The 26,162-nt window shown below is 39.4% G+C and overlaps 1 protein-coding gene across 1 annotated transcript in view; it reads right to left on the bottom strand.

Moving 5' to 3' along the window:
• The window catches only part of ERCC6L2 (ERCC excision repair 6 like 2), a 65,392-nt gene extending 39,786 nt beyond the window's left edge, over positions 1 to 25,606 (bottom strand). Inside the window, exons 1-9 of the mRNA XM_085043009.1 lie at positions 25,353 to 25,606; positions 22,408 to 22,832; positions 19,271 to 19,390; positions 17,611 to 17,804; positions 14,371 to 14,532; positions 13,015 to 13,222; positions 11,476 to 11,616; positions 9,863 to 9,976; positions 8,321 to 8,440 (exon numbers count right to left, since the gene is read on the bottom strand). Coding sequence (XP_084899135.1) covers positions 8,321 to 8,440; positions 9,863 to 9,976; positions 11,476 to 11,616; positions 13,015 to 13,222; positions 14,371 to 14,532; positions 17,611 to 17,804; positions 19,271 to 19,390; positions 22,408 to 22,832; positions 25,353 to 25,374 — 1,506 coding nt within the window. The 5' untranslated portion in view covers positions 25,375 to 25,606. The remainder of the gene's footprint in view (positions 1 to 8,320; positions 8,441 to 9,862; positions 9,977 to 11,475; positions 11,617 to 13,014; positions 13,223 to 14,370; positions 14,533 to 17,610; positions 17,805 to 19,270; positions 19,391 to 22,407; positions 22,833 to 25,352) is intronic.
• Positions 25,607 to 26,162: the final 556 nt, after the last annotated feature.

Consider the following 26,162-nt stretch of genomic DNA (forward strand, 5'->3'; position numbering starts at 1 on the left):
CAAGAGCTATACTACTTACATTTGCATTTTATTTAATCACATTAAGAAAAGAAACAAAGTGACATTCTTTTAAACTAGAAGGAATTGGCTTCTGTGTTATTGTTGTTATTATTAAAGTACAGGTCAAATAATGAATTTCCTATAGGAGAATACAAAAATAAATTCACACAATTTGCTTAAATAAAATGGATCAATTTCATCCCCATTGGGAATTTAGGTATTCTGGAGCAAGAAACAACTCTAACAGAGAAAAGTAATTAATGCTTTAGCACCAAAAAGAAGTAAATTCTATACTTATGCACCAGCACATTATCTTGTATGTTGTTAGTCCAAAACAGAAATATTGATCACACTCAAGCAAAAGTAACATGTTCTTTGTAAGAGTCCACATGAATTTAAACACATCTCCCCATTGCTACAAATTGTGAATTGTCTGTATGTGATGAAATTTTACCTCTTGTTTTTGAGAATTTTTTTCTATATATATGTTCAAGTTAGCCTACAGTATTTTTAAGCCTTCAAAGCCAAGCCTGCCTGGGTCTGGGTTATATTTAATAGCAGAGGTTACCATTTCTTGTAAAATGTTCCAATAGACTTCCCTTTTCCTATTGAATGGTAATAACCAAGGCAAAAATAATTAAAGCAATACAACAGTTATTCCTAAGAGATTTGTACTAAGAACAGTATTCCAAAACCTCACAGATGGATGTCTGTGGAAATATTATGAATACAGCTAAAAAAAAAAAATTTGTTTCAACTGTCCCAACATTTAATAACCCTTTACACTTGGAAAGCTTATGGAGTCTCTCTGAGACACAATTTTAACAAAACTCTAGAAATAATGTAACAAGGTTATCTGAATGAGAATTACTGCAGGTTTGTAAAGCTATACTCATTCATCTTCTTTACCAAGCAGTCCCCAATAGTTCTGTGTGGACAATCTGCAATCGTGTTTCAAAAGCAATGAACCACTTGCCGTTAGACTTTGCAGGTCTCCACTATCTTACACCATGACAGAAAAACAGCGGTTTCCAAACAAAGCAGGACACTCCTTTCATTCAGTTTTCATACATTCAACTATTTCTATTTCAAAATCTAAGCTTGAAATTCACTTTGTAATAAAAAGTGTAAGCGAAGTTTGAAAACTGTATATTCTGCAGCAGGACTGAAAAGGAGGGGATAATTTCACAAGAGAAGCTGAAACTCACTCAGACCACATCACTGTGTATTACCCACCTCCCACTGTAGCAAAGACATATTAGTGTCCTCATGATACCATATTAGGTATTCCATCAATGATTATACATGTTGTACATTTGGACTGCAGGGACTGTTTTTTTCTAGGGCCTTGTTGTAATCCTAAATTCAGAACAGAAAACCTGGGGTGGCATGTTGCAAATGCTACCGCTTGCAAAACACAGAGAGATGACCGCAGCCACAGCAACAGGTAGGACACAAACACCACATACAGGACACTCTTTAACTTTTGCATACAAGCAAATCTAGCTTTACTGGTGGAAGTAATGCATATCCCATAATAGAAAAAGCTATGTTTCCTTTTATGTTTTATCTCTGTTTGCTTGGAAAACAACAGATTATTCAAGCAGATAGAACCTTTTTCCAACTCTGCAAAACAGTTACAGCTGCTTAGCTAATAAACTTAATTTTAAAAAAATCACAGCTTTTCCCCCTTCCCTGAAGAATTTTTTTTAAAATGCCATAAACTTTTCCTTCACAACTATGCTTATCTACAAAAGATTAATCACCTGTACCAAAATTGCTGGGTAGTCTATACCGAATTTTAATTTAAAAGACAAAGTAATACTTATTTCAGTCTGTGCTACCAGATGAAAGGTACAAAATATTTTCACTTAGTTTCTAGAATTTATTTATGAAACAGAAAAAGTAGAGTACCACAGTGTAACAAGGTTATTAAAATTTTTTACTATCACTTGTCTCAGTTATTTCCAAATAAACATATTAAAATCGACATACTAAAAACTCATAAAGATGTTTTCAAGCTCTGGTACCAGTTGACTCTTATGTGATTACTTCCTTATGGTAAGACAATTTTCTAAATGAAATACTTCCTGAATGATTTTGCTTTTGCAGTATAAAATGCAAAATCATCATGAACAGCTTCCATTTTAAAATTTAGAATAGAAAACAAAAAAGCAAGTCATCACATCAGAAATGTATGAACCATTTTTTGGCATCATGAAGTCAAAATTAATGGACTGAAAACCCAGTTTATTTTTTAATGACAGCTATACAACCCACTATCCTTCTTCCAGGCAAAAGATCACTGAGTCATTCAATGTTTTGGGTTTGAAGGGACCTTAAAAACCATTTTGTTTCAAACTATGCCACCATGGGCAGGGATGCCACCCACTAGATTCAAAGCCCCATCCAACCTGGCCTTGAACACTTCCAGGGATGCAGCATCTACAGCTTCTCTGGGAACCTGCTCCAGTGCCTCAGCACCCTCACAGTAAAGAATTTCTTTCTACCATCTGATCTAAACCTACTGTCTTTCACTTTGAAGCCATTATCCACTGCACTATCACTGTAAAATGTCTCCCTCCAGATTTCTTTAGGCTTCCTTCAGGTAGTGAAAGGTGGCATTAAGGTTAGCCAAGAGCGTTCTCTTCTCGACTGAGCAACCTCAACCATCTCTGCCTTTCCTCATAGGAGAGGTGCTCCATCCCTCTAATAATTTTCACGGCCGCCCTCTGGACTTGCTCCAACACATCCATATGCATTTTGTGCTGAGAAAGCTGGACACAGTACACTGCAAGAGTGGAGCAGAGGAGGAAGATCACCTCCCATGCCTTGCTGGCCACACTTCCTATGATGCACTCCAGGACACGTTTGGCTTTCCGGGCTGTGAGTGCTCACTGCTGGGTCATGTCCAGCCTCTCAGCCATCAATATCCCCAAGTCCTTCTCCCCAGGGCTGCTCTCCATCTGTTCGCCCCCAACCTGTGCTGATACCAGGAGTTGCCCCGACCCAGGTACAGCACCTTGCACTTGGTCTTGTTGAACCTCAGGAGATTCCCAGGGGCCCACCTCTCCAGCTTGTCCAGGAGCCTCTGGATACCATCCTGTCCTTCAGATATGTCAATTGCACCACTCACCTTTGTGTCACCTGCAAATTTGCTGAGGGTGCACTTGACCCTTTTTATCTATGTCATTAATGAAGATATTAAAAAACACTGGTCCCAGTACAAATCCCTGAGGGACCCCACTTATCACTGATGTCCATGATAACTCTGAGCCATTGACCACTACCCTCTGGATGTGGGTAGTGGTCCACCCAATTCCTTACACTTCTAAAACTCCACCCATCAAATCCATTTCTTTTTGGTTTAGAGAAAAGGATGTTACTGAGGACCTTGTCAAAGGTGTTACAGAAGCACAGATAGGTAACACCTATAGCCCTCCCTGTGTTCACTGATGAATGAAGTCATTCCTGTTTAGAAGGCCACTGGGCTAGTGAGGCAGCACTCGCCCGTGGTGAAGCTGTGATGGTTGCTTCAAATGACATCCCTGTCCTGTATATACCTTACTACAGCTTCCAGGAGGATCGGTTCCATGATCTTCCTAGGCACAGAGATGGGGCTGACAGGTCAGTAGCTGTGAGGCCAGTCCTTTCTCATCCTTTTTTAAAGACAGCTACAATTTAAAGACAGGTTCCCTTTTCCAGCCATCTGGGACTTCACCTGACTGCAACGACTTTTCAAATATTATGCAGATTGGCTTGGCAACTACATTAACCAACTCCTTCATGGTTCTGGGATTCATCTCATTGGGTCCCATATGTACAATGCAGCTCCCTGGGTGGTCATAAACCTGATCTTTACTTAGAGAGGAAAGAACTTTGCTCCCCTATTCCACATCCTGCTGTCCACACACTCAAGAGGTTAGAAGACAGGTCATCATTGAAGACTGAGGCAAAATGCTGCTGAGTATCTCAGCATTCCCCTCATTCATTGTTACCAGTTTTCCAGCATTGCTCATGAGGGGAGTCCACACTTCTTTCAATTTTACTTTTCTGTCTGACATACCTGTAAAAGCCCTTCTTGTTTTATTTTGCATCCCTTGCCATGTTCAGCTCCAGCTTCATCTTAGCCTTCCTCATTCCATCCCTACACACCCAATGATACCACCACATAGGTCAGAATATTCTGTTTATACTAAGATATATTTCATGAAAGGCACAAAATTCAAGTTCCCCTTAAAAGACAAAGCAGACCAATTTATTTTTAAGTAAGCAATTATTTCAATACATTTTATCCTAATTTATGGATTGAAATAGACACTGCAGATTTCTAAAATAAAGAATCATGTACAAAACCAGTCTGTCATAACTGCAGCACTTGAAAACACACTTATTCTGTAATTCATGAAGTAAAAATAACAACTAAACATGCAGAAACCCTCATAATAACACAAGATAAGATTTCTCAGCTTGAAGGAGAGAAAGGGCCATACTGCTTTGTACCTTTGCCTGGTACTACTGCAGTATAATGTCTAATCTGACCTTATTGAAAAGGTCACAGAAAAAAATGTTCCATGAAAGAACTACAGTATTTCTTTCTATTTTCTTTCTTACTTTTTGGCACCTCTCATTTACCAAACACATTGAAAAAATATTTTTCCATATAACAAGTATTTCAAAAATGCAAGACTGGAATTCATAATCCATTTTGCCATTATACATACTGAGCTTCTTATAAAAAATGAAAATTCTTCCCACCAGGGCTCTTCTCAAGAACATGTGCTTATTAAGGATTTGGGTTAGGGAAGCTTGTGGGGGTTTTGCCCCCCAACCACCCCCTTTTTTCTTTTTTTTGGTGGGGGTATTTTGTTTTTGGGGTGGCAGATGGGTTTGAGGGGGAGGTAGTATAGAGTGATTACTATACATAAATATAAATAAAACAGAGTAAAACACACAATGTATCAGGAAAGTCTTTACTGAGATAGAACGAATATGAGCATTCGATGATTCACTAACAATAAAACAACCCCACAGGAGTAATCATTACGATCTATTTTCCTTGTATTTCTCATCTCATTCCACTTATGTCTGGGCAGTTTATTCAGGAAAGTAAATTGGCTTTGCACACGCCACCTAGTAACTCAAGGATTCATTTTCTAACTTTGGATATCATCAATGTCAAAAGAAAGCATTTGCCCTGCCTCATATCGGTATCAAGCCATCAACACAAACTCGGTATAGATAAGAAGATGACACACTCTGCTTTCTTGCCACCTCCATTTTGCACTTACTCCAGCAGTGCAACAGCACAATCTTCTTAACACCCAAGGCTGCTGCACACAAGCACTAGAAGAGCCTTACTGCCGCCAGCCCGCATTACATCCAACTCACACAACCACAGTCAGCTGTACCCATGTGAAGATGCTGCAGTCTACTCTACACCAAAACCAACTCAGACTTACTGCCATGGCTCAGAATAGATTCCTTCCAACAGGCAGCTCTGAGAGCTATAGGCTTTAAAGGCACATAATGCTGGAAACTCTGTCATAACTCAAGCACTTTTGCTTCCCTGTGTTGTTCACTTCTGTGTCAAAAAACACATAATGAAAATGTTCTAAGGCAGTGCTGAAGTATGCCATAGCCCCAAGAGGCAAAGTCCTTAAGAAAGGAAAATTAATTTTATTCACAGAATCATTTAGGTTGAAAAAGAAGTCCAAGATCACGTCCAGCCTTTGACCAAACACAACCCTGTCAACTAGACCATAGTACTGAGTGCCACGTCCAGTCATGTCTTGCACAATTCCCGGATGGTGAATCTCTACCACCTCCCTGGGCAGCCAATTCCAATGCTTGACAACCATTTCCATGAAGAAATTCTTCCTAATGTTCAACTTAAACTTCTACCAGCACAGTTTGAGGCAATGTCCTCTCATCCTGTCACTTGTTACCTGCGAGAAAAGGCTGATCCCCTTATGTCATGGTTTAGGAATCGTACTCCCCAATTCAGTGCCCCACCGAGGCTCTCCCAAACCAGAGCCTGCTCTCTCACTCCCTCCTTCCCTCCTCCTACCACATCAGGATGCAGCTGAGAATTGAAGACACAAAAGGTGAAAATTGTGGACTGAGATAAAAAGATTTTACTGGAAACAGCAATAAGACAAGAAAATGAACAGTATTAATAACAAAAGTGGAAGAGAGAGGGTCATTCACATGCAAAAATGCTCATTGCAGACTCTGAGAAAATGAACAGTGATGTTTTTCCTCCTGCCACATTTTTGTTGACTGAAAGCCACTCCCATCTTGTTCAAAGGCAGACAGTCTCTCACCCATGTCCCAGCAATGACAGGAGGTGGTATAGAATAACAAAAATGGGAATGCCCTTCTCTGGACACACTCCAGCAGCATCTCAGTGACTCTTCAGTCAGGGGCCTAGAACTAGACACAGCACCCAAGGTGAGGCCTCACCAGCACCAAGTACAGGGGAAGAATCACTTCCCTGATCCTGCTGGACACACAATCTCTGATAAAAGCCAGGATGTCACTGACCTTCTTGGTCACCTGGGCACACAGCTGGCTGATGTTCAGCCACAGTCGACCAGCACCTCCACATCCTTTCTCACCAGGCAACTTTCCAGCCACTCTGCTCCAACCTGCAGTACTGCAGGGGGTTGCTGTGGCCAAAGTACAGGACCTGAAATTTGGTCTTTTTGAACCTCATACCACTGGTCTTGGGCCAACTAAGCCAGCCTGCCCAGACCGCTCTGCAGAGCCTTCCTACCAGAGGATCAACGACCCCACCCAATTTAAGTTCACAGTCTTACTAAGAGTGCACTCAATTCTCTCATCCAGATCATCAAAAAAGCCATTAAACAGGATTGGCCCCAACACTGAGCCCTGAGGGACACCACTGGAGACTGGATGTGAGCTGGATGTGGCACAATCCACCACCACTCTCTGGGTTCAGCCACCCAGCCAGTTTTTAACCCGGCAAAGGGTGCACATGTCCAGGCCATGAGCTGCCAGCTTTTCCAAAAGAACACCATGGGAAAATTTAAAAAAAATAAATATATTAAAATAACACCAAAAATTAATGTTACCAGGAATAATGTAATGGTAAAATAATCGGTAACAGAATTGCTTCATAAGCAATTCTACAACTATTGAAGAAGATGGACTTGGTTTTTAGAGCTGTGTATTAAAAATTTGCTGGTAACTAATTTAACAACTAAATTCACTTTCTCAAAATAATTATGTGTATACAACAAAGTTAATATACAGGTATTTCACACATATGTAATAACAGTATAGAAAGACATTGCTTACAGAATAACAAATCAGTGAAGTGGTAACAGCCATTACTGCTACAGCAACATAGTCCTCCCACTGCCACCAGTCCCAAGAAGAAAATGTTAATCTCCAGGTTTATGGAGAGCAAAAATTCTGCATAGCTTCTCACCCCACAGTCACTCTCAGCTCCGGAACACAACTGTATCTAATACAATTTTCTTTTGAGTTGGCTAAATTAGACATATTGTTCATCTACGTTAAATAACACCATCATAATCTACACTATACATCATCATTAAACATCTTCCGTTCCTCTCTGAAAACCAGAGAAAGACAGTTTCTGAGGTGAGGAGTTTTAAAGATTGATCCTAGACACATTTACTTTGGTCATCTTTAGCATGACTTCCATTATTTTCACTTAATGTCCAAAGGGCTCAAAAAGTCAGTAAGCACTCAGTACATCCTTGTCAGTTCCATGCTATTCATGACTGTGTAGGTCCTGCACACATTCATCCTAAGACATTCTTTACAGGCTGGAGAGTCCCACCCTATGTGGCTGCTTCTGACACACAGTTACTAATCACCTTTGAAGCCCTTCTCTGAACCTTTCCAAAGTCTAACATATGTTTTTTGAGAGGAGGGATTGGAACTTCACATAAAATTGAAGGTGTGCACAAACCATTAAGCCCATAATGATTTCGTTTTGCTTCCTTTGCCAAATACTTCTGACTGTCACTGGAGTCCATGGTTTCACTAAACAATGGTTCTGTTGACTATAAGGGTCATTTCCATGCCCACCATTAAACACATGAAGCTAAAATCTCAGAAAATCTTAGCATTAGAGATTACTCTTATCCAGTCTTTGCTCAGATGCACACTGATCCATAACATGAGATACCTGCTGTGGTAAGACCAACCATAAACAGAATGATTAACACAGCTATTAGGTGTACATTTTTGTATATCCATATAATATAGCACCAAATCTATTTCTATTAATAATATTTCTTTTTCTTCTAAGGAATGGCTTTACCTTCATTTTTCCACTGTATTTTGGATCTGAAATTGTTTCAAAGGCTGCATCTTTGCTTAACTGCACAAAATCTGGAAAACTGGAAAATACCTGGCTGCAAACTCGTTTGATATGAGCTTCCTGGAAGAAAAGCAGAAAGATTGAATAGGTGTTAAAAATTAGAGTTAAATAAGCCACACAAGGAGTTAAACAGGTTGAAATGTGGTCTGCCAAAGTATCTCAAGCAGAGTCATATGGTTTTTAATTTAGTTCACTACAAAACTGCTGGACAAAAAATATCCCATGTGTTTTGCTTTGTTTCATTGAAAAAGAGATTCTTAATCTGAAACCACAGATCATATTCAAAATTTCTTCTTCTGGCCAGAATTGTCAGTTTCAAAAAATTCAGTTGTCTCGAGGTTTGCACTACTCAAGAGCTGTGCACCAGCATCTCTTGACCCTCTGGCATAACAAGCGAGAATGGGAATTACATATTGTTTTACAACAAAAAATGGTATGGGAAATGCACTTAAGCTGTTCAAAAGCCACATAAAGCTCCACCGCTAAATTTCGCTTTGAACTTAAAAATGACCTTACACTTTAAGTCCACTTTTCCACAGACAGAAAAGATCACATCTCTCACCTAAAAATAACACATGTAATGGCGTTCAATACTAAAGGTAAGAAATAATACGAAGTATCAATTTCTTTAGTAGATGTTGGCAAAACTAGTAATTACGCATGACACAAAAGATTGTAAATAACAAAATACTTGTATTCTGTTATTTCAGAGGTTATTTAAATATCAAATGTTATTACAACAAAAACTATATATATGCTATACACAAAAAAGCCCACTGAAAAATCTGGGTATATACTGTGTATAAGGCCCTGGACATTAAGAGTAACACTCCCAAAAAAGCGAAACTGCTTTAATGGAACATACTTGCAAAATCATCTAGGACACACTGATTTCTCTTCCTTGGTAGCTTCTTAGAGAAAGTGCTAACATCCCTAAATCTCTTTCCTCATTCATGGATCTTAAGGCTCATGAACAAGCATTTCTAAAAACTGCTATTTGTGGGTTTTGTTACTTGCCACAATAACAAGATAAGCTGATACTGATCTCTCATTGAACAATTTGTCCTAAAACATGTTTCTTGTCATTTAAGCCAACTCATCTCTTAATATAAAGTAAGAGAGAAAAAAAATCTAATTATCTATTATTTATTTATTTGTACAAAGACATTCCTCTTACAGGCACTTTTCATAAATGTAACAAAAATGACACTATTAGAAATTACTAAAAATTACTCTCTCCTAATCTCTCCTACATTTTATAACCCTTACTTTCAGATATGAATCAACTAAATTAACATATTGTTTCGTGCAATATCTTTGTAAGGTATGTATCTGTATAACTGAATGAAAAAGGAATTTCCCAAAATATCTTAACTGCAGTTAGTTAAGACTTAAAAAGGAGATCAGTAGCAATGTTCATTCAACAGTTTCCGTTCCATTCATTTACCACAAGTCCGTTTTTCAGATACTTCCAAAACTAACCTGCAGCTTGCTAGTGTTGTCCGTCTGCAGCAGTGCAGCATGATTTGCAACCTTCTGTAGGATCATTAGGTAACTGAAGCGCAGTGACTTAATCGTTTCACCATGTGCATTTACCTAAAAAAAACCTCAATTTATGCAAATACTCCTGAAAATAAGTAATAATCTCAAATAAATGCTATTCTTACCAGGTTTAATGAATTAACAATGCTTGGTAATATAACCAATCCCCAAGAGATGTACATTGTATTTCTGATAAAAAGGAAGCAAGTTTTGTTTTTCCCTCAGCTTTGTGACCCTATTAATAGAAACATCTCAACAAGAAAAAAACCCTACAGCTATGTTCATTGTTTAATAAACATTTCAGACTGTAAATTCTACAGATATCACACTAAGATAATCAAGAACTCATCAGTAAACAAAAATATGGTAACTTTACAAAAGTGATTAAATCAAGCCAGAGCAGTTTGAATGACTTCTTACCCTACAACTGCTAACTTTACTTTTCTTGTCAGCAAAACCATATAAAGCTTTATAAACATCTCAAATAACATAACTTAAACTTCAGACATTCCACAATGCAACAGCAGCTATCTCATCAGCTCTCTTCCTGGTTATGGTTGGCTGGTTTGATTAATATTTGTTTTCCTTTCCCTTCTCAAGCTACTAAATTTCACAGTTAACTTTGGAATAAGACAGGCCATAAGAGCACTTACCTATCTGCAGGCCTGCCTACTGCCCTCTGTGAATCAAGCTCAACAGCTTTTTATTTTTTCTACAAAACATCACTAGAAACAAAAGCCTGCAAAGGGGGCTAGTATCCATGGAATATTAAACAGATTGATAGGGGGATTGCTCATAAAGAAAGATGCAGGAGATTGGACAAACTACATAATTTGGAAAAAAACCCAAAACACCACACAAGAATCAGAACAGGCTGGAAAGAAAAATGGGAGAAACAAGCAAGAGACATACATTTCTAAATGTTTAAAAGATGCGCTTAATCTGAGCCTACTGAGTGATATAGGCAAAGCAAATATAAAGCTAGACTAATCAAGTCCTAAAGAAGTCCAGAGAAGATTGAAGGAATCTGCAAAGCTGCTGCTCATAGACAAAGTTTGGCTAGTGCTCTGTGGCTGCTGTTACAGTTTTCCTCTCCATGAAGCAAAGCAAAGTGAATGTTTAGTGCCACACAAGTGCAGTCAGAGCAGCAAACTGCCCAGGCAACCTGCTGAGTTCAGTGTGCCTCACATTTGCAGCTTCTGCACAAACCACCTGAGGCACCTGGGAGCAGCGTGCCTGACACACACTGAACATCCCAGAGCAGTACCCTTGCCAATATTAACTAAATCACAGGTCCACTTATGAACACAAAAGATCCAGAATTTAATGCATAAAGAACAATCACCTACTCAGGGCATGCAAAGCAGCTTTGCAGTAATCCCAAAGTGCCTAACTCAATCACACTGGTGATACAGCTGCTCAAGTTTCCAGCTGGGATTTTCCAAACAGATAGCCTACAACTAGGCAGACATTTCAATCAGCTCATCAGCAGAGAGTCTCTTGAGAAATTTCGATGACTATGCTCTAGAAATCAAAGAGCACCAAGTTCTTACTTTGTAACAACAGTTCTTTCTTTTCCGGCCACTGTTGCAGCTACAGGGCTCTCCTGCTCTTAACACCAAGCTTACATCATCAGTCTCTAGCACAGCCTGGTACACTGCTTTCTGGAATTCAGTTAGGGAGCAAAACACCATCTGCCAAAGAGAAAACCCAAAAACACTATCATGAGCAGCACGCAATCAAAAGCAAAAAAAGTACTGCATCAAAAAACACAAATCACAGATCACTGAAAATAAAGTACAAATAAATACTATAGTTGCTCAAATAGTTACAGCAAATTATTCCACCACCAAATGAAAAAAATGTAGATCTTGACTCCAAAAGAGCATGGAACTGTAGCCCAAATGTATGCATACTTATTTTATCCCATCCCAAAATTCTACAAAGAATATCAATGTCATGCTACAAGAACTTCCTGTTATTTTTTTCAAAACCTTTCAGTATGGCTTTTGTGGAGGAATAGGAGGAAGAAGGAAAAATGAGAGAGATAAATGCATAATTTTAATTACAGATTTCTCTCTGTTTTACAAGGTGCTTTATTTGTCCTTTCTTTCCCCTTTTTAGGCATTAGCTGTCATAGGGTACTACCACAAGCAGGACAAACAGAATAAGCAATGAGAAGACAAGGATCTACACAGTGTATGGCCAAAACTCTGATCCCTCTTCTTAGAGACCATGGGTGGCATCTCCATGACATCTTTAGTCTTAAGCAGCAGGAGACAGAAATCCCAAGATCATTCCTTAACCTACAATATCCACATAGTAGCAGCACCATGCTGAGCTATAATAATACAGCAGTAACTTGAACATATACTCACATTAACAAGATAATGAAAAGAATAAAACCTGCTAGATTCAGAAAAGCGACTGACTGATGTTTGTGTTAATCTTTCCTTCAGAGCGCAGCCTAGATGACATTATTATAAACTCAGGATGAAGAAAACCAAATTTTGAAAACAAAATCAGCTCCAAACTTATGTATTCCTCTACTTAGAAGAAAATATTTAGCAGAACTCTTAGCTAAATTAATATGGTATTATCACTTCATATAATATTTACAATTGCATCAGATGAACAGGATTACAGACCTATTACAGAATCAGCTTTGTCTGAGGTTTTTCCTTCATTTAGGGATCAAAAATGAGAGGGTTAAAAGCATACTGTTCCATACGTTGTCAAGCTGTATATTCCAAAGTTCTACACAGAATTTCAAGAAATTTATACACATTGCTTTGGGCTTGCACAGATAAGGAAAAAAACACACAAAGCAGATGTGTAAATCACTAGTCAGAAGACTAGCTGAACATTTTCATGCTTGATTAACTCCATTTCAACGTGCAATCATAGTAATTATGTGGACAAAGCATACTACTGCAAGTGCTCTTTTTCCAAGGCTATGGATTTTTTTAAATTAGTAAGATGAAAACCATAATCTCCTACAGACATGATGAAAGAGAGAAAATACAACAAGAAAACAAAAAAGAAGAGATACGTTCATTAGCATTGTATTTAAAATGTGAAGGCACTCTTACTCTATCTTCCTTTTTTGGCAACTGATCACTGATAAGCGCTTTGGTACGTCTCAGAAACCAGCCAGACATTTTTCTTGCTAGCTTCACCATGGCCTTACGACCTGTTGCTAGCTCTCTTTTAGTTGCAGTGTGCCTCTGGCCATGCTCCACTGGATCAGAAAATTTCTTCTTGAAATGTACTCTGCTACCTAAAAGTCCTGGTACAGCCCTATTAAAAAACAAAAAGGGGTGAGAGATTGATTGATTTAGAGTATACAATTTTTTTGGGGGGCCAACAGCAAGAGATCCTAAAGTACTAGTCACTAGAGAACCTACTAAAAGTCTTAAGTACAAATAGAAACATATACTATTTTCAGACATGCAATTTTTCATTTGTTTTCTATGATTTTAAAATGCTAAGAGATACCCCTTAGGAAAAGGTTTGCAATCTCAAGAAAAACAAAAGTTTAGCAGACCAACAGAAATCACAACTATACAGAACCTCTACACAACAAAGTTGCTAGTGTTCAGGAGCCTAACTTGGAAGCTAATCAGTCATGTTTTCAATTTTTACTCTTTTTATTAAATCAGAATATGCAGATATTACAACTAACTAAACAAAATCTTGAGAAACCAACAGTAAAAAGAAGTTGTAACTGTTGGCAGCAGCACACATTGCAACAATCTATTAACAACATCAGCATAGTTTTAATGGACTAGATGCAACACTGACTTAAAATATTCTTCCTATTTCTGTTCTGTATACCATTACTTAAAGTATGCTTACTTTGTTCCTCCTCTGTAAAGCATTCCAAGGAGGTTTAGATTTTTATCTATGGTTAGTTGCACCTCTCCTCCATCATTAAAAGTTTTTTCTGGACAAGACTGCTACTCTTCAAACATGTGCACTTGTGCATTTTGAAAAAAAAGCAAAATATTATTACTTTCATCCTCCAAGTAGTTCAGAATGACCTGCACATATTGAACAGAGCAAAGGCACTTCTTTTGTGAAGGTTGTGTAATGATTCCCGATCTACTGGGCAAAGGACAGAAGAAAAAAAAGAGTGTCCTTAGGAAAAGAAAAGAAACTAAAAAAAAAGAGAAATAATTTTAACTACTTCCTAAATTCCCCAAAGAAGCCAGTTGGGATGAACTCCAAGTGTACTAAGTAACTGCAAAATACCAGGAGCTTACCTTCCCAGAAGCATTAGAAAAAAACACAGTTACATTCTCACAAAACAGCAGGTGTTTTGAGGTTGAGTGTTGTGTTTTGTTGTTTTTTCTATAACACAGATGGGTCTGTATCATGCACTTCTGCCCCACTCCCATTGCCTGTTTAATACACAGAGATGCTTAACCATTAAAAAAAATATTTACCAGTCCATAACACACCAAAGTTCCTTCATATTGTTTTGAAGAATTGTTCCAGTAAGACCTATGCGAACACTGCATTTTAATGACTTCATGGTTTGAGTTATTTGAGCCTTTGGATTCTTGATTCTATGTGCTTCGTCCACTACCACAGCAGACCATTCCACACTGCAGATCAAAAAGCAAGTTCATTAACTGACATTACTTGTTCCATCATCCCACATACACACAAAAAATGAAGTCAGTCACACAAGAAGCTGTCATTGTTTTATAATACTATTACTTCTTGATTTCCCTGGATTTTTGTATTATACTACTCCACTTCATTATATTGTTTGCTTAGTAAATTCAATTAGAATAGCTGAACATAATGGCTTGTGTTGGTTTGAAAACAAACCAGTTGGAGATCACAAGTCAAGATTGAAATTAAAAATCAGTGAAATAATACAAGGAAAAAGCACTGACAAAGTCAGATACAACCTAACACCCTGTTAGGGTGGTAGTAGCAGTCCAACTGAAGTAGTCCAGTTGAAGCAGTGATCCTGTGAAGGTCTAGTTTCCAGCTGAAGATCCAATGGTAGCTCTCGTCCTCTGGGAACCCAGTAGACAGGGCTAGCACAGGCAGTTCCAAGGCCAGGTTATATCCAGGTGGGAACACCTGGTTCTTCCCTCCTGGGCAGAGCATCCCACAATGGGATGAGATAAGTCCATGAGTCACACATGGGTCCCTGATGGCCCATTGCCTGTCATGCGGGGTGGGTCATTAGCAGCTGGTAACAGCTAACGGATGGCCCATTGCCTGTCATCCAGAGTGGGTCATTAGCAGGTGATAGCAGCTAACGGCCCACAGCTGGTGGTAATAGAATACTTAACGACATCTATATTGCAACCTAGGACATGGCTGAACTATATCACCAAATAAATGAGCTACTATTAGTTGTATCAAATGTTTTCTCTGAAGAAAGTAGCTTTCCATCTGTGGATCAACGAATCCAGCACATCTCACTAAAATTAATTCCACTCATAATTAAGATTTACAAAAAATAAGTAAGTCTCTGAAGGAAAACTACTGAGATATGCTAAACATAGTTACGCTTCACTTTCCTGACAAAAATTATCCAGTGCAACTATCAGTGAACTGAAAACATTTCAATCTGCATGGTTCTCTTCAAGAAAGTATTACTCAAGAATGTCTATACAATACCAATATAGCAGAGGAACTATAGTATTTTTTGATTGTGACTAGAAGGAACATAGCTATAAGCAGTGACCAAGAGATATTTTGCAGCCATGTCAATAAAACTTAGGGGTAGAATGACATGTATGTTATGATAGTAATTTAAGTCATCAAGTCCCTAGGAAGAGATTTATTAACTTTATGAGTTCAATTCATATATCTGAATGATTATTTCAGAACACAACCATATCCAGTTTGATAAGCTCCAAAAAGCTGAAGCAGACATGTTTAGTAGAAAGCCTGTCTCTTGAACAGGCTGCATTTAGTTCACTAATGAAGGCTGATCTTGTGGCATTTCTGATACTCACTAAATACATTAATTCATATTCAAGTCCCTTACATTCCCAAAATATGCTAAAAATTGGAGTTTCTGAAAGAAGTGTAACAGATGTTGCTATGCTAACTCCTTCCACTTGAATTGCTCATACTGATTTACATGCATAACTGAACATTTTTATTCTTATTTCTGATCGCTAATTATTTAAGAGCCGGTTTTGAGGCCAATCCATCACTGTAGTTAAGCAACACACAAAGCTTCTTCTGGTGTCAAGATCATAGGCCCATCTAGTCACCACACTGCAGAAACAGCCTAGTAAATCTACATGCTGAAGGAAAGTACGTGCAGGCAGTCACACATCAGATCTGCTCCTTACATGCACCTATTTCCTGACCACAGTCTATTCCACGATCAAGCATGAAGAGTTCCTCAGAAAGAACACAGTTAGGGTGCTGATAACATAACATTACTTTTCTATCTGTGCTTCCCAGACCTAAGCACAGAGATGAAGATCTGATTGTTTTGGTGATGGATGTGCAGACAACTAGGGTACTCCATGAGGCCTGGACCTTTCCCAATGCCTGAAATGCGAAGATCTGCAGATCCACTTATATCAGCTGCTGGAGGCAGGCTGCTACCACCAGCTATTGACACAACTTGCACCCTACTTCCAAGATGACATAAGGGAAAAGGACCTCTAGCATTGGATGAGAAACATGTGGATTTAAATCTCAAAGATTTTAGGGCTCTAATTTCATCAAGCTGGTGAAAAGTGCAAATAACAAGGAAAAGACTTTTCTGAACTGAAAGACAGAAATACCTTGAACGTATCTTTTAGCTCTCAGCAGTTTTCAGGTAGGCAATTCCTGCATCTCTGAGAGCATTTCGTAAGTATGCTAAAAGCAAAGATGTTTTTACAGCAACTATTCAATAGCTTACTGCTACCAAGTGTCCCATTACAAAGACAGTTGCATAGGGTCTGGCTATCTCTCTGAGATGCAGCTTATTTTCCCACAGCAGCCCTCACAGGTCTGTGCTTCGCATCCATAGCTGGAAAGGTGTTGATAGCACAGCAGTGCTTTGGCTACTGCTGAGCAGCACTGGCAGAACACCAGTGCTGTCTCTCAATATTCCCCCCACATCAGTACACTGGGAATGAGCAGAATTATGGGAAAGGACACAATTCAGCCAGCTGACCCAAACTGACCAACGGGATAATTCATTCCATATGACATCAGCTCAGATATAAAAGCTAAGGAAAGGAGGAGGAATGGGGCATTTGTTATTTCTGGTGTTTGCCTTCCAGGGCAACTGCTATGTGTGCTGAAGACCCGCTTCCTGGGAAGTGGCTCAACACTGCTTGCTAACAGGAAGCAGAGAATAAACCTCTTTTTTTTTCCCCTCTTCGCTTGTGCATGGCTAAACTTTTGCTTTTCCTTTAGTGAACCGCCTTACCTCAACCAAAGAGTGGGTTTTTATCTTAATTTCTCTTCCCTGTCCAGCTGGGGAGTGGTAGACTGGCTTGGTGGACAACCCACCAGAATAGTACAGGTCGAATTCAGTAGAACAGGATCAATTCAATAGTATTGGGATTCTTCTCTGCAGCACAGTGAGTCATTTGGTTTAACAGTAAATACATTACATAGAAAAAGTACTTGCAAAGAATAATGCACAAATAGGTAAAATTCACATTACAAAATTAACATTACAAGAACACATTAAAACCATTTACCTGTTAAATTCATCCAAATACAGGCGAAGTGTCTCATATGTTGTAAGAGCAACTTCATATTTCCCTTGCTTGATGCGACTCATGTCATCATCTTTTTTACTGCCATGTAAGACAGAGACCTTAAAGTATCCCCATGTGTCTAACTCATCCTTCCAGTTGTACAGCACTGAAAGAGGGGCCACTATGAGGAAAGTCTGAAAACAAACATATATTAGAGTGTTACTTGAAAAACTACAACACAGCACTTTCTCAATAATGGAAGTCAAAATCTTGGCTGTTTTACTACTCTGAGCAGTTTGACTGTTTAATTCTGTCATTTCAAAGCATGTATGGAAAATATCTGAACAGTTAATAAAAATTCAAAAGTAATCAGTTTACTCTGAGTATGTATATAATACAGCAGAAAAATACTGCAATACAAAAATTAAACACTAAACAGCACTACTTACTCAATGTATACTCTTAACTGCAGTAAGATGTGAAACACTATCACTTTGTTTTGTTATAGAATCTGTATACCATAAAATGTTTTACAGGTGGAGAAAACAAAAGGATGAAGAGGATATGTAGGCTTCCTCAAATCCACAAGTCTAGTCATCCTGTGACTTGAACACAGAAAGTCCTGAAAAGGGTTTAAAAATTTAAGACAGCTCATACAATTCACTTAATATCACAGAATAATAAAATCAATAAGGTAGGAAGCAACTTTGGGACGTTTTCACTCCAACTTCACAATTAAAAGCAGTGGCAACACTGACTTCAAACTCAGGCTTTCCCAGTTGGGGTCTTCAAAACCTCATAAGCATGGATGGGGTCTTCAACCTCTCTAAGACCTTTTTCAAACTAAATGTCCTCAAAGTGACGTCCTTCTCTTACTCTTAGTTAGAAGCATTCCTGTTTCTTTGCACATAAAGTGCTATCCCTTTACCCCATGCTCTCAGCCTGTATTTCCTGAGGGACATGTATCCATTATTCAGAGAGCTACAGTCATATGACCCATTATGACCGTCAAATTCTCTCATTATTCCAACAAAATAAAAATAACAATGGAAAACAGAAATCATGTGATTTCTGTAATGAGTAAAAATAAAAACGATCTTAAGATTTATCTTATTCACACAGAACTTTTACATGTATCTTTTATTTGCTGTCACTGTATTTGATTACCGAGATTATCAGTCAGACTTACTTCCAAAATTATGACAGCCAATCAAGAAAATACAGGTCACAAGACTATTAGGAATACATTTTCCAAATATATGAATTTGTCTCAATTAAATGTCCTGTTATTATGTAAGTTTTTTTTGCTTTAAAAGTATCATCACACAACACTCATTTTCTACTCCATGCCATGGGCTTTTCAAAGTGCTCTAGCCACAAATCTAACCCAGATACCTCAAAATGTTTCCCACTAGTGCAGATGAACAGTAGCAACATATCTGTTACTACTATAGCAGCTAGAAAGAGAAGGCACTATGACAATCTGGAAAACTGAAGGCTTCCCAAGCACTGCCAGGAAAGGCATGAATTCCTAATCTACTTCAGCACCTGAATTCTAAAAATCAATGTACATAAACTCCTAGAACAAACATACAAACAAACAAAATCCAAGGACTGTCTTTTAGCAAAATCCTTAAGCTAGTATCACTAGAAGTTGTACCTTCTTGGGATTACAATCTGAGCCCTTTTTCATTGTCCTCAGTAAAAATTCCGGCATATTATTTTCAATGTCCTCACGTGTTCCCTTTTTGTGCAACACTGCAGCCAAAAATGAAATGACCTTGAGAAAGAAAACAATTCTCAGTGATTATGTACAATAAGAAATTGATTTAATTTCACAAAAAAATAAGCATTTAGGACAAAATTCTGGATATGACTTAGTAAGGTGGTTTGATGGGGGGAGATTTTTTGGCAGGGATGTAAGGGGGTATTTGCTGGTTTTGAATAAATCTGACCTCTCCCTCCCCTGGATTCCCAAGAATTCCTTGAATTCATTATAAGAGCAATTAATTGCTCTATCTCACTCTTTCATTGTCTAAGGGGAAAAGTCCCAAAATTACACAAGAGACAGAGTATGAATGAGCCAGGAAAAAATAAAGATGAGGCTTGTCTTGCAACTCTCCTCCTCTTCAGGGCACTTGAATCTCAGATGAGAAAACAGAAGGAACAAATATCCTCTAACTATCCTCTCAACACTGTTTCTGTAAAAGGAAGAAGAGGCTTATCCTAGAGGTTTGTTTTTCACTAACATGCCTTCTTCTGTATGTTCCATTCCTTCAAATTCCTGTTGTTAACATCAAAACCATTCTTTTTTCCTGCTGTGCTATATTTTCCCATCTGCCTCAAACCAGTCAAAGTGATTATGGGAAAATACTTATTACAATACACCACAGCAAGGACAAACATCCCAGCACAAGGTATTCCAAAGTATCATAATCCAATACAGGAAGAAGGAAGAGGGTCAAAACATGCAAATCTCTACAATCCACTTGGGATAAATGGTATCTATGGGACTAAGCAGCAGCAAGGATGAGATGCATTATCAGAGAGGCGCCCTTCTTTTGAAAACTTAACAGGCCCTTTTTATTCAGAGCAGCCAATTCCAGCTGCTTCCTTTTTGCAGCTGCTCAGAGCAGCACAGATGTAAAGCTACCAACTGTTGATTTCCCAAAACACAGCTTTCTCTCTCCAATGATGGGGAGAAAGAGCTAGTCAGGAGAGCAGAGTGCAGAAAAAATACCTGCCTGGGAAGAGTAATGTTAGATGGACAGAAGAGAGAAGAAATCCATCATGTGTATGGCTGCAGAGTGAAAGAGAGGTATGTAGAATAAAAGTAACCCAAACATTTTTACACATAATACTTCATAAACTGAGGTTGAGATGAACCACCAGCTTGCACATGTTGTTTAACTAATGACTTTTAATTTTTTTTTAATCCCTTGAGAATTAGAATTAAATTCAACTGAACAATAAATCTCCATGTCTCTTCCACATTCTCCATTCTTGGAAGATCTTGCATCACAAATTTCTAAGAGTAGTGAAATGGCAATTCATTACCAGAAACCTTTGGCTCTTCCAGATAAAGCAAGAAGCAACCTAAATGCCTTGACAGGTAACTAATTTACTGTACTCACACTACAAAACAACATTATTCTATTTGCCTTCACTTAAACTTCAGCTTTATATGAAAGAGCCATATGGTCAGGCCATTTAAAGCAAAAATCAGTTCAGAAGTATAAAGAACATTCAAATTCAAAGAATTTCTAGAAGAGTCTTTACCTCATGAATCATCCCCTAATTCAGAAAGAGTAAGATTCAGCAACTGACAAGCATAAGACAACTTTTTTCTAAGACTAAATCAGTTATTTGATTAAATTTAAATTTATCTTTCATATGTATTAACCGTTTCTAAACAAGTGAATTCTTCCCTTTTACTTCATATTCACCAAACTGCCTCTTCCATACTGAACTTTAACATAAGTACTGTGTTTTATAAAAAATATACAAGATCACAGAATCCTAAAATGGTAAGCATTAAAAGGAACCTTAAAGATCACCTAGTTCCAATCCCTGCAAGGGGCCAGGATGCCATTCACTAGACCAGGTTGCTCAGACCCCCATACAACCTGGCCTTGAACACGAAGTTACTGGAAGGCTGCAATGAGGTCCCCCCAGAGCCTTCTCTTCTCCAGGCTGAACTGCCCCAACTCTCTCTGCCCATCTTCAGGGGAGAGAGGCTCCATCCCTCGGAGCATCTCATGGTCTCCTCTGGACTGACTGGAACAGGTCCACATCTTTCTTGTGCTGGGGACCTCAGAGCTGGAAGCAGCACTGTAGGTGGGGTCTCAGAAGGGCAGAGCAGAGGGGCAGAATCACTGCCCCTCACCTGCTGGACATGCTGCTTTGGATGCACCCCCTAGGCTGCAAGTGCAGCATCTTGCACTTGAGACTTGCTGAACTTCATGAGGTTCTCATGGGCCTAATTCTCAAGTTTGTCCAGACCCCTTTGGTTGGCATCCTGTCCTTCTGTTGTGTCAGCTGCACTGCTCAGCTTTGTCATCTGCAGACTTGCTGAGGCTGCACTCAATCCTCCTGTCTGTGTCATTGAGGAAGACACTGCAGAGCACTGGTCCCAAAACAGAGCCTGAGGTACATCACTCATCACCAGCCTCTACCTCAACACAGAGCCACTGACCACAACTCTCTGGCTGTATCCAGCCAGCCAGCCAGCCAGCCTACCTATTCCTTATGCATCAAACTGTCCATCCATCATATCCACAGGTCTCCAGTTTGGAGGTAAGGATGTCATGTGGGACCATATCAAAGGCCCTACACGAGTCTAGGCAGACAACATCTATTAATCTTCCCATATTGACCACTACCATTGTTCATTCCCATTCCCAGAAGAGTGAAACTATTTTCAGGGAAAAAGGTACTTTAAAAGCAAGAGTCATATAAGTGCCCCAAGTTCTTTTAGTATATTCTAGTATAAATTCCTTTCGTGATGGGCAGGTAGCAATCTTCAATGTAAATTCAACACACTAACACCTTAGCTATTGTAATTACTCATGGTTATACCAAAAGGAGTCACATCTCAGTTTTACGTCCCGTCAGGAGTGAATCTTAAAATCAGCAATAGGCTCCTGGCTCTGAGTACTGTCCTGGACCTCATGTCTTGCCTCATCCAACTCTACAACAGCAGAGGGAGGTTTAAGCTTCATATACTGCTTTTTAAAAAAAGATTTACAGATCTCAGAAAACTCGTTATTCTCCCACTGTAACAAACAAAAACAATACCTGTATTGTCTTTCCAAGGCCCATATCATCTCCAAGAATACATCCCCTTTTATTAGCATAATGTCTATACAGAAACTGGGCTCCTTCCCTTTGATAATCACGCAGGTATCTGTTAATTGTATACGGGATAAAATCACCATTGTCAGATAATTTAAAAGCAACCGCAGGAGATGGAAGATTTTGATCAGGAAAATATGGCTTTTCCAGATCACCCTCATCAAATATTAAGCTTTTCCAGGGTCCTCTATTGTCTTTGACTTTACAAAGTTTTGTTACTAGTATTTTCCTTTCTTCAGTCTCCAAGAATGATACAACAGCAAATGATTTTCCATTCTTGTCCTTTTCAAGAGAAGTTATTGTTCCTTCATGAAGTTTTCCATTTTCAAGACAAGGGGCAAGGCATTTCTCCCCAATACGCCAATGGCCTATAAAAAAAACCCAAACACATCCAGTGATAAAGTGGACTGATGTACAAAGTATTTAATTTCTTCAACACTAAAACAATGGATGCAAATTTATTTGACAAAATGCTTACAACGTAATATAAAACACTTTATTGAAGGTAGAAACAAGATACCAGTTGCTGTTTACAACCAAACCCTGTGCTAAATGTAAAACTATAGTTTGCTCTAACACCACTATTTTAGAAATACCAGAAGATGTATTGGGAAAAAAAAGGGCAAAATCCAGATTCTGAGGCCTCAAGTTTACACAGTGGCTTCACACAGCCAAACACAGCAGTATACATCAAGAGTCGAAAGAATCCACATCATACTGACAATGAAAAATGGAACAAAATACCTCTACCAGAAAAAATATGGTCTTCACAGTAAAAAGACCTCACAAATAATGGCTGTGTGCAAAGTTTTCCAAATCTGAACTGAGACAAAAAGGGGTGCTCTTTTGAGTTTGCAGAAACAATTTCTAACCTTCTTCTGCTCAGTCATCCCAAAACAAAGGGATACAAGACTCATTTCAGAACCTTTATCATTTCTTATCTATTTGCTGGAGTAAGTTTTGATACTTACAAGAAAGTCATTATCAACTGCAGTGAGAGACACCTACGGTGTTTACAGGGAAGAGTGAGCCAGAGAGCAAGTGTTTATCATTTTATGATCAGTGGTACTACGTGTTTCTGGATACATCAATCCAGACTGTTCTTAAAGGTAAGGAAGAAAAATTGTTTCTCCTAAAGACAAAAAACTCCACCTTCACCCATTTTTATGTCTCCATGTGAAAATCACACGAAGATCGGTTCTCCTCACCAGGTCCTGAGCACATGGAAGCATCTGCTTACAGGACTACTTTCCACAATGTATTATTAAATTAGCAATAAATATAATTCATTTTTAAAATAGATTTAATTACATACACGTAGCCAAGCCCACTATTCTGCAACCAGCATTGGCACTAAGCTGACATACAGGTAACAGTAAAAATAGTACAAGCTTACAGAAAATCCATCTTCTAAAATTCTTTGGCCTTATAGTATTTTAGCTGCTGAGATTTCATGGGCCACATGTGATTTGTCTGTTTAGCAAATGCCAGTGGACTGCTATCTTTCAAGTAGCTCCATTCACCTTTCAACACATGCAGATTTCTAGAATTTGGTGACTTCTGACTAAAAATATTGCAGGTCTGCTCTGTATACCCATCACACTTTTGCCTGATAGGAACTTTGATCTGAAGACCTAAACTGATGGCCCACTAGTTCGTACACTAACAAGGTCATAAACCACAGCCTCTCCACTTGACACACCAATTTGCAGATCTCTTTAATAATGTCCCCATCATCCTTACTTAAGAGTTCAGCGCCACACCTTGTGACCAGCTACATAACCTGCTCCACTATCTTCAGCCATTCCCTCAGATCTTCGCGAAGACTTGAAGCTCAAAGGAATCTTTCTGAAGCTAAGGGTGAGGTACAGGCTATACAACAAATCATAACAATATAATTCAACAAATCATACATAACTAATCCTTAAAGTTCATGGCATTTGACATGTCTCTCATATCGATGTGAAAAGATAAGTACATTAACACCTCCCAGTAGCATCTAATTCCTTCTGCAATTTCATGAGAGCAGGAACCAAAACTCAAGAACTGAAACCAGCTATGTACGGCACATTGTTAAATAAAAAAACCAAAGTTTAAAAATAAGAGAGCACCTCTGTAATTCTTTTTTTTTTTTACAGTCACGAAGGGACATACAACATGTAGTTTAGAGACTCTTAAGTTAAAACTATTATTTAAGAAAACAGATTTTTTGTTTTCAGCTAAGCATTTAGTTGAGGTTAATAAGTTGCATATGACATCACAACTAGAGTTCCAGTTGCAAAGTGGAATAAATTGCACTGGACAATAGTACTAGTGTTATCAAGCTTTAAACCTAGTGAGAAACAGGGAACAAAATGAGACAGAGGCAAAGATATATAATAGTGCTAAAGACACCATTGCTACAAAAGGCCAGAAAATAATGCTGTACAAGTCAAAGCATGAACTGCTACTTTAACTAGCCTGATTCACTAAGTTCTTCGCTTTTGAATTAGAACCATAATTTGTGTGGAGCACTGTCTTTAAAAATAAAGAAAATGACCTGGTATGGTTTCCTATCATGAGTACAGTACACTTGCCATCAATGACGAAAGATGGTATTTAAGACGCTCGCCTGTACTTACTCCTTTTACTACAGGTGAAAAAAAGTGCAATTGTCTGTATTAACTGTACTAATTCATGGTGGTAATGGCCTCCTGTCACACACTAGTTCCTTTCAACAACTACTCCTCTATGAAATTATCTTGCACGCTTTATAACTAGTGAGGGTGGACTGCCTAATGTGGAGTGCAAGGTTTTGTTTTCTTCCGGATTTTATTTACGCTCTTAAGAAATGACTGCAAAAGCAAAATTCGAGGAACTGTAAAGCAAGACACACAGAAGACTCTTACCTGCGACACCATCATCACACATTTTAACTTTTGGCCGTGCAAAGCCTGACGGGGCTGGCGGGCGGAGGCACCGGGGGCGGACGGGCACCGCCGCGCTGGCGACCCACCGCCGCCCCTCCTCTGCGCGGGTCACGGCGGGGAGCACGGCGAAGGAGCCTCCGGGGCGCCTCACGGAAGGGCCCCGTGGCTGTCCCCGCTCTCCGCAGCTCGGCCGGCCCGAGGAAGCCGCGGCCGGACAGCCCAGCCGGGCCCGGGGCCGCCTCGCCCCGCCCCGCCCCGCCGGCACGGCCAGCGGCGCGCGGCTATCGCGAGAACTGCGCTGCTGCCGCGCTCCGCGCTCACAGGAGCCGGCGGCCGGGTGGGAAGTATCGCGAGGTTTGCCGGCGGAGCGGCGAGTGCCGCGGTCTCGGTGTGGCGCCCGGGCTTGTCCTGCCCGCTGGAATTGGGTTTCCTCCTCATGCAGCCCTTGCCTGACAAAAACGTGTGAAGCGGGGCGAAGGTACTGCGTGCTGACTGGAATGTTGTGTCCAGTTCTGGGCTCCTTAGTAGAATAGAGACGTGGAGGTCCTGGGCTGGCCCCAGCACAGGGCTAGGAGGATGATCAGGGGCTTTGGGAGCATTTCTCTCGTAAGGAGAGGCTGAAGGAGCTGGGCCTGTTCAGCCTCGACACGAGACGACTGAGGGGGGACGATATCAATGTCTGTAAGTGTCTGAAGGGAGGGTGTCAAGAGGATGGAGCCAGGCTTTGCTCGGTGGTTCCGGGGAGCAGTAAGACAAGGGCAGAAACTGATGCACGGGAAGTTCCACCTG

The sequence above is a fragment of the Lichenostomus cassidix genome, chromosome Z (assembly GCF_008360975.1).
Source record: "Lichenostomus cassidix isolate B80296 chromosome Z, HeHo_3.0, whole genome shotgun sequence".
Taxonomy (NCBI): domain Eukaryota; kingdom Metazoa; phylum Chordata; class Aves; order Passeriformes; family Meliphagidae; genus Lichenostomus; species Lichenostomus cassidix.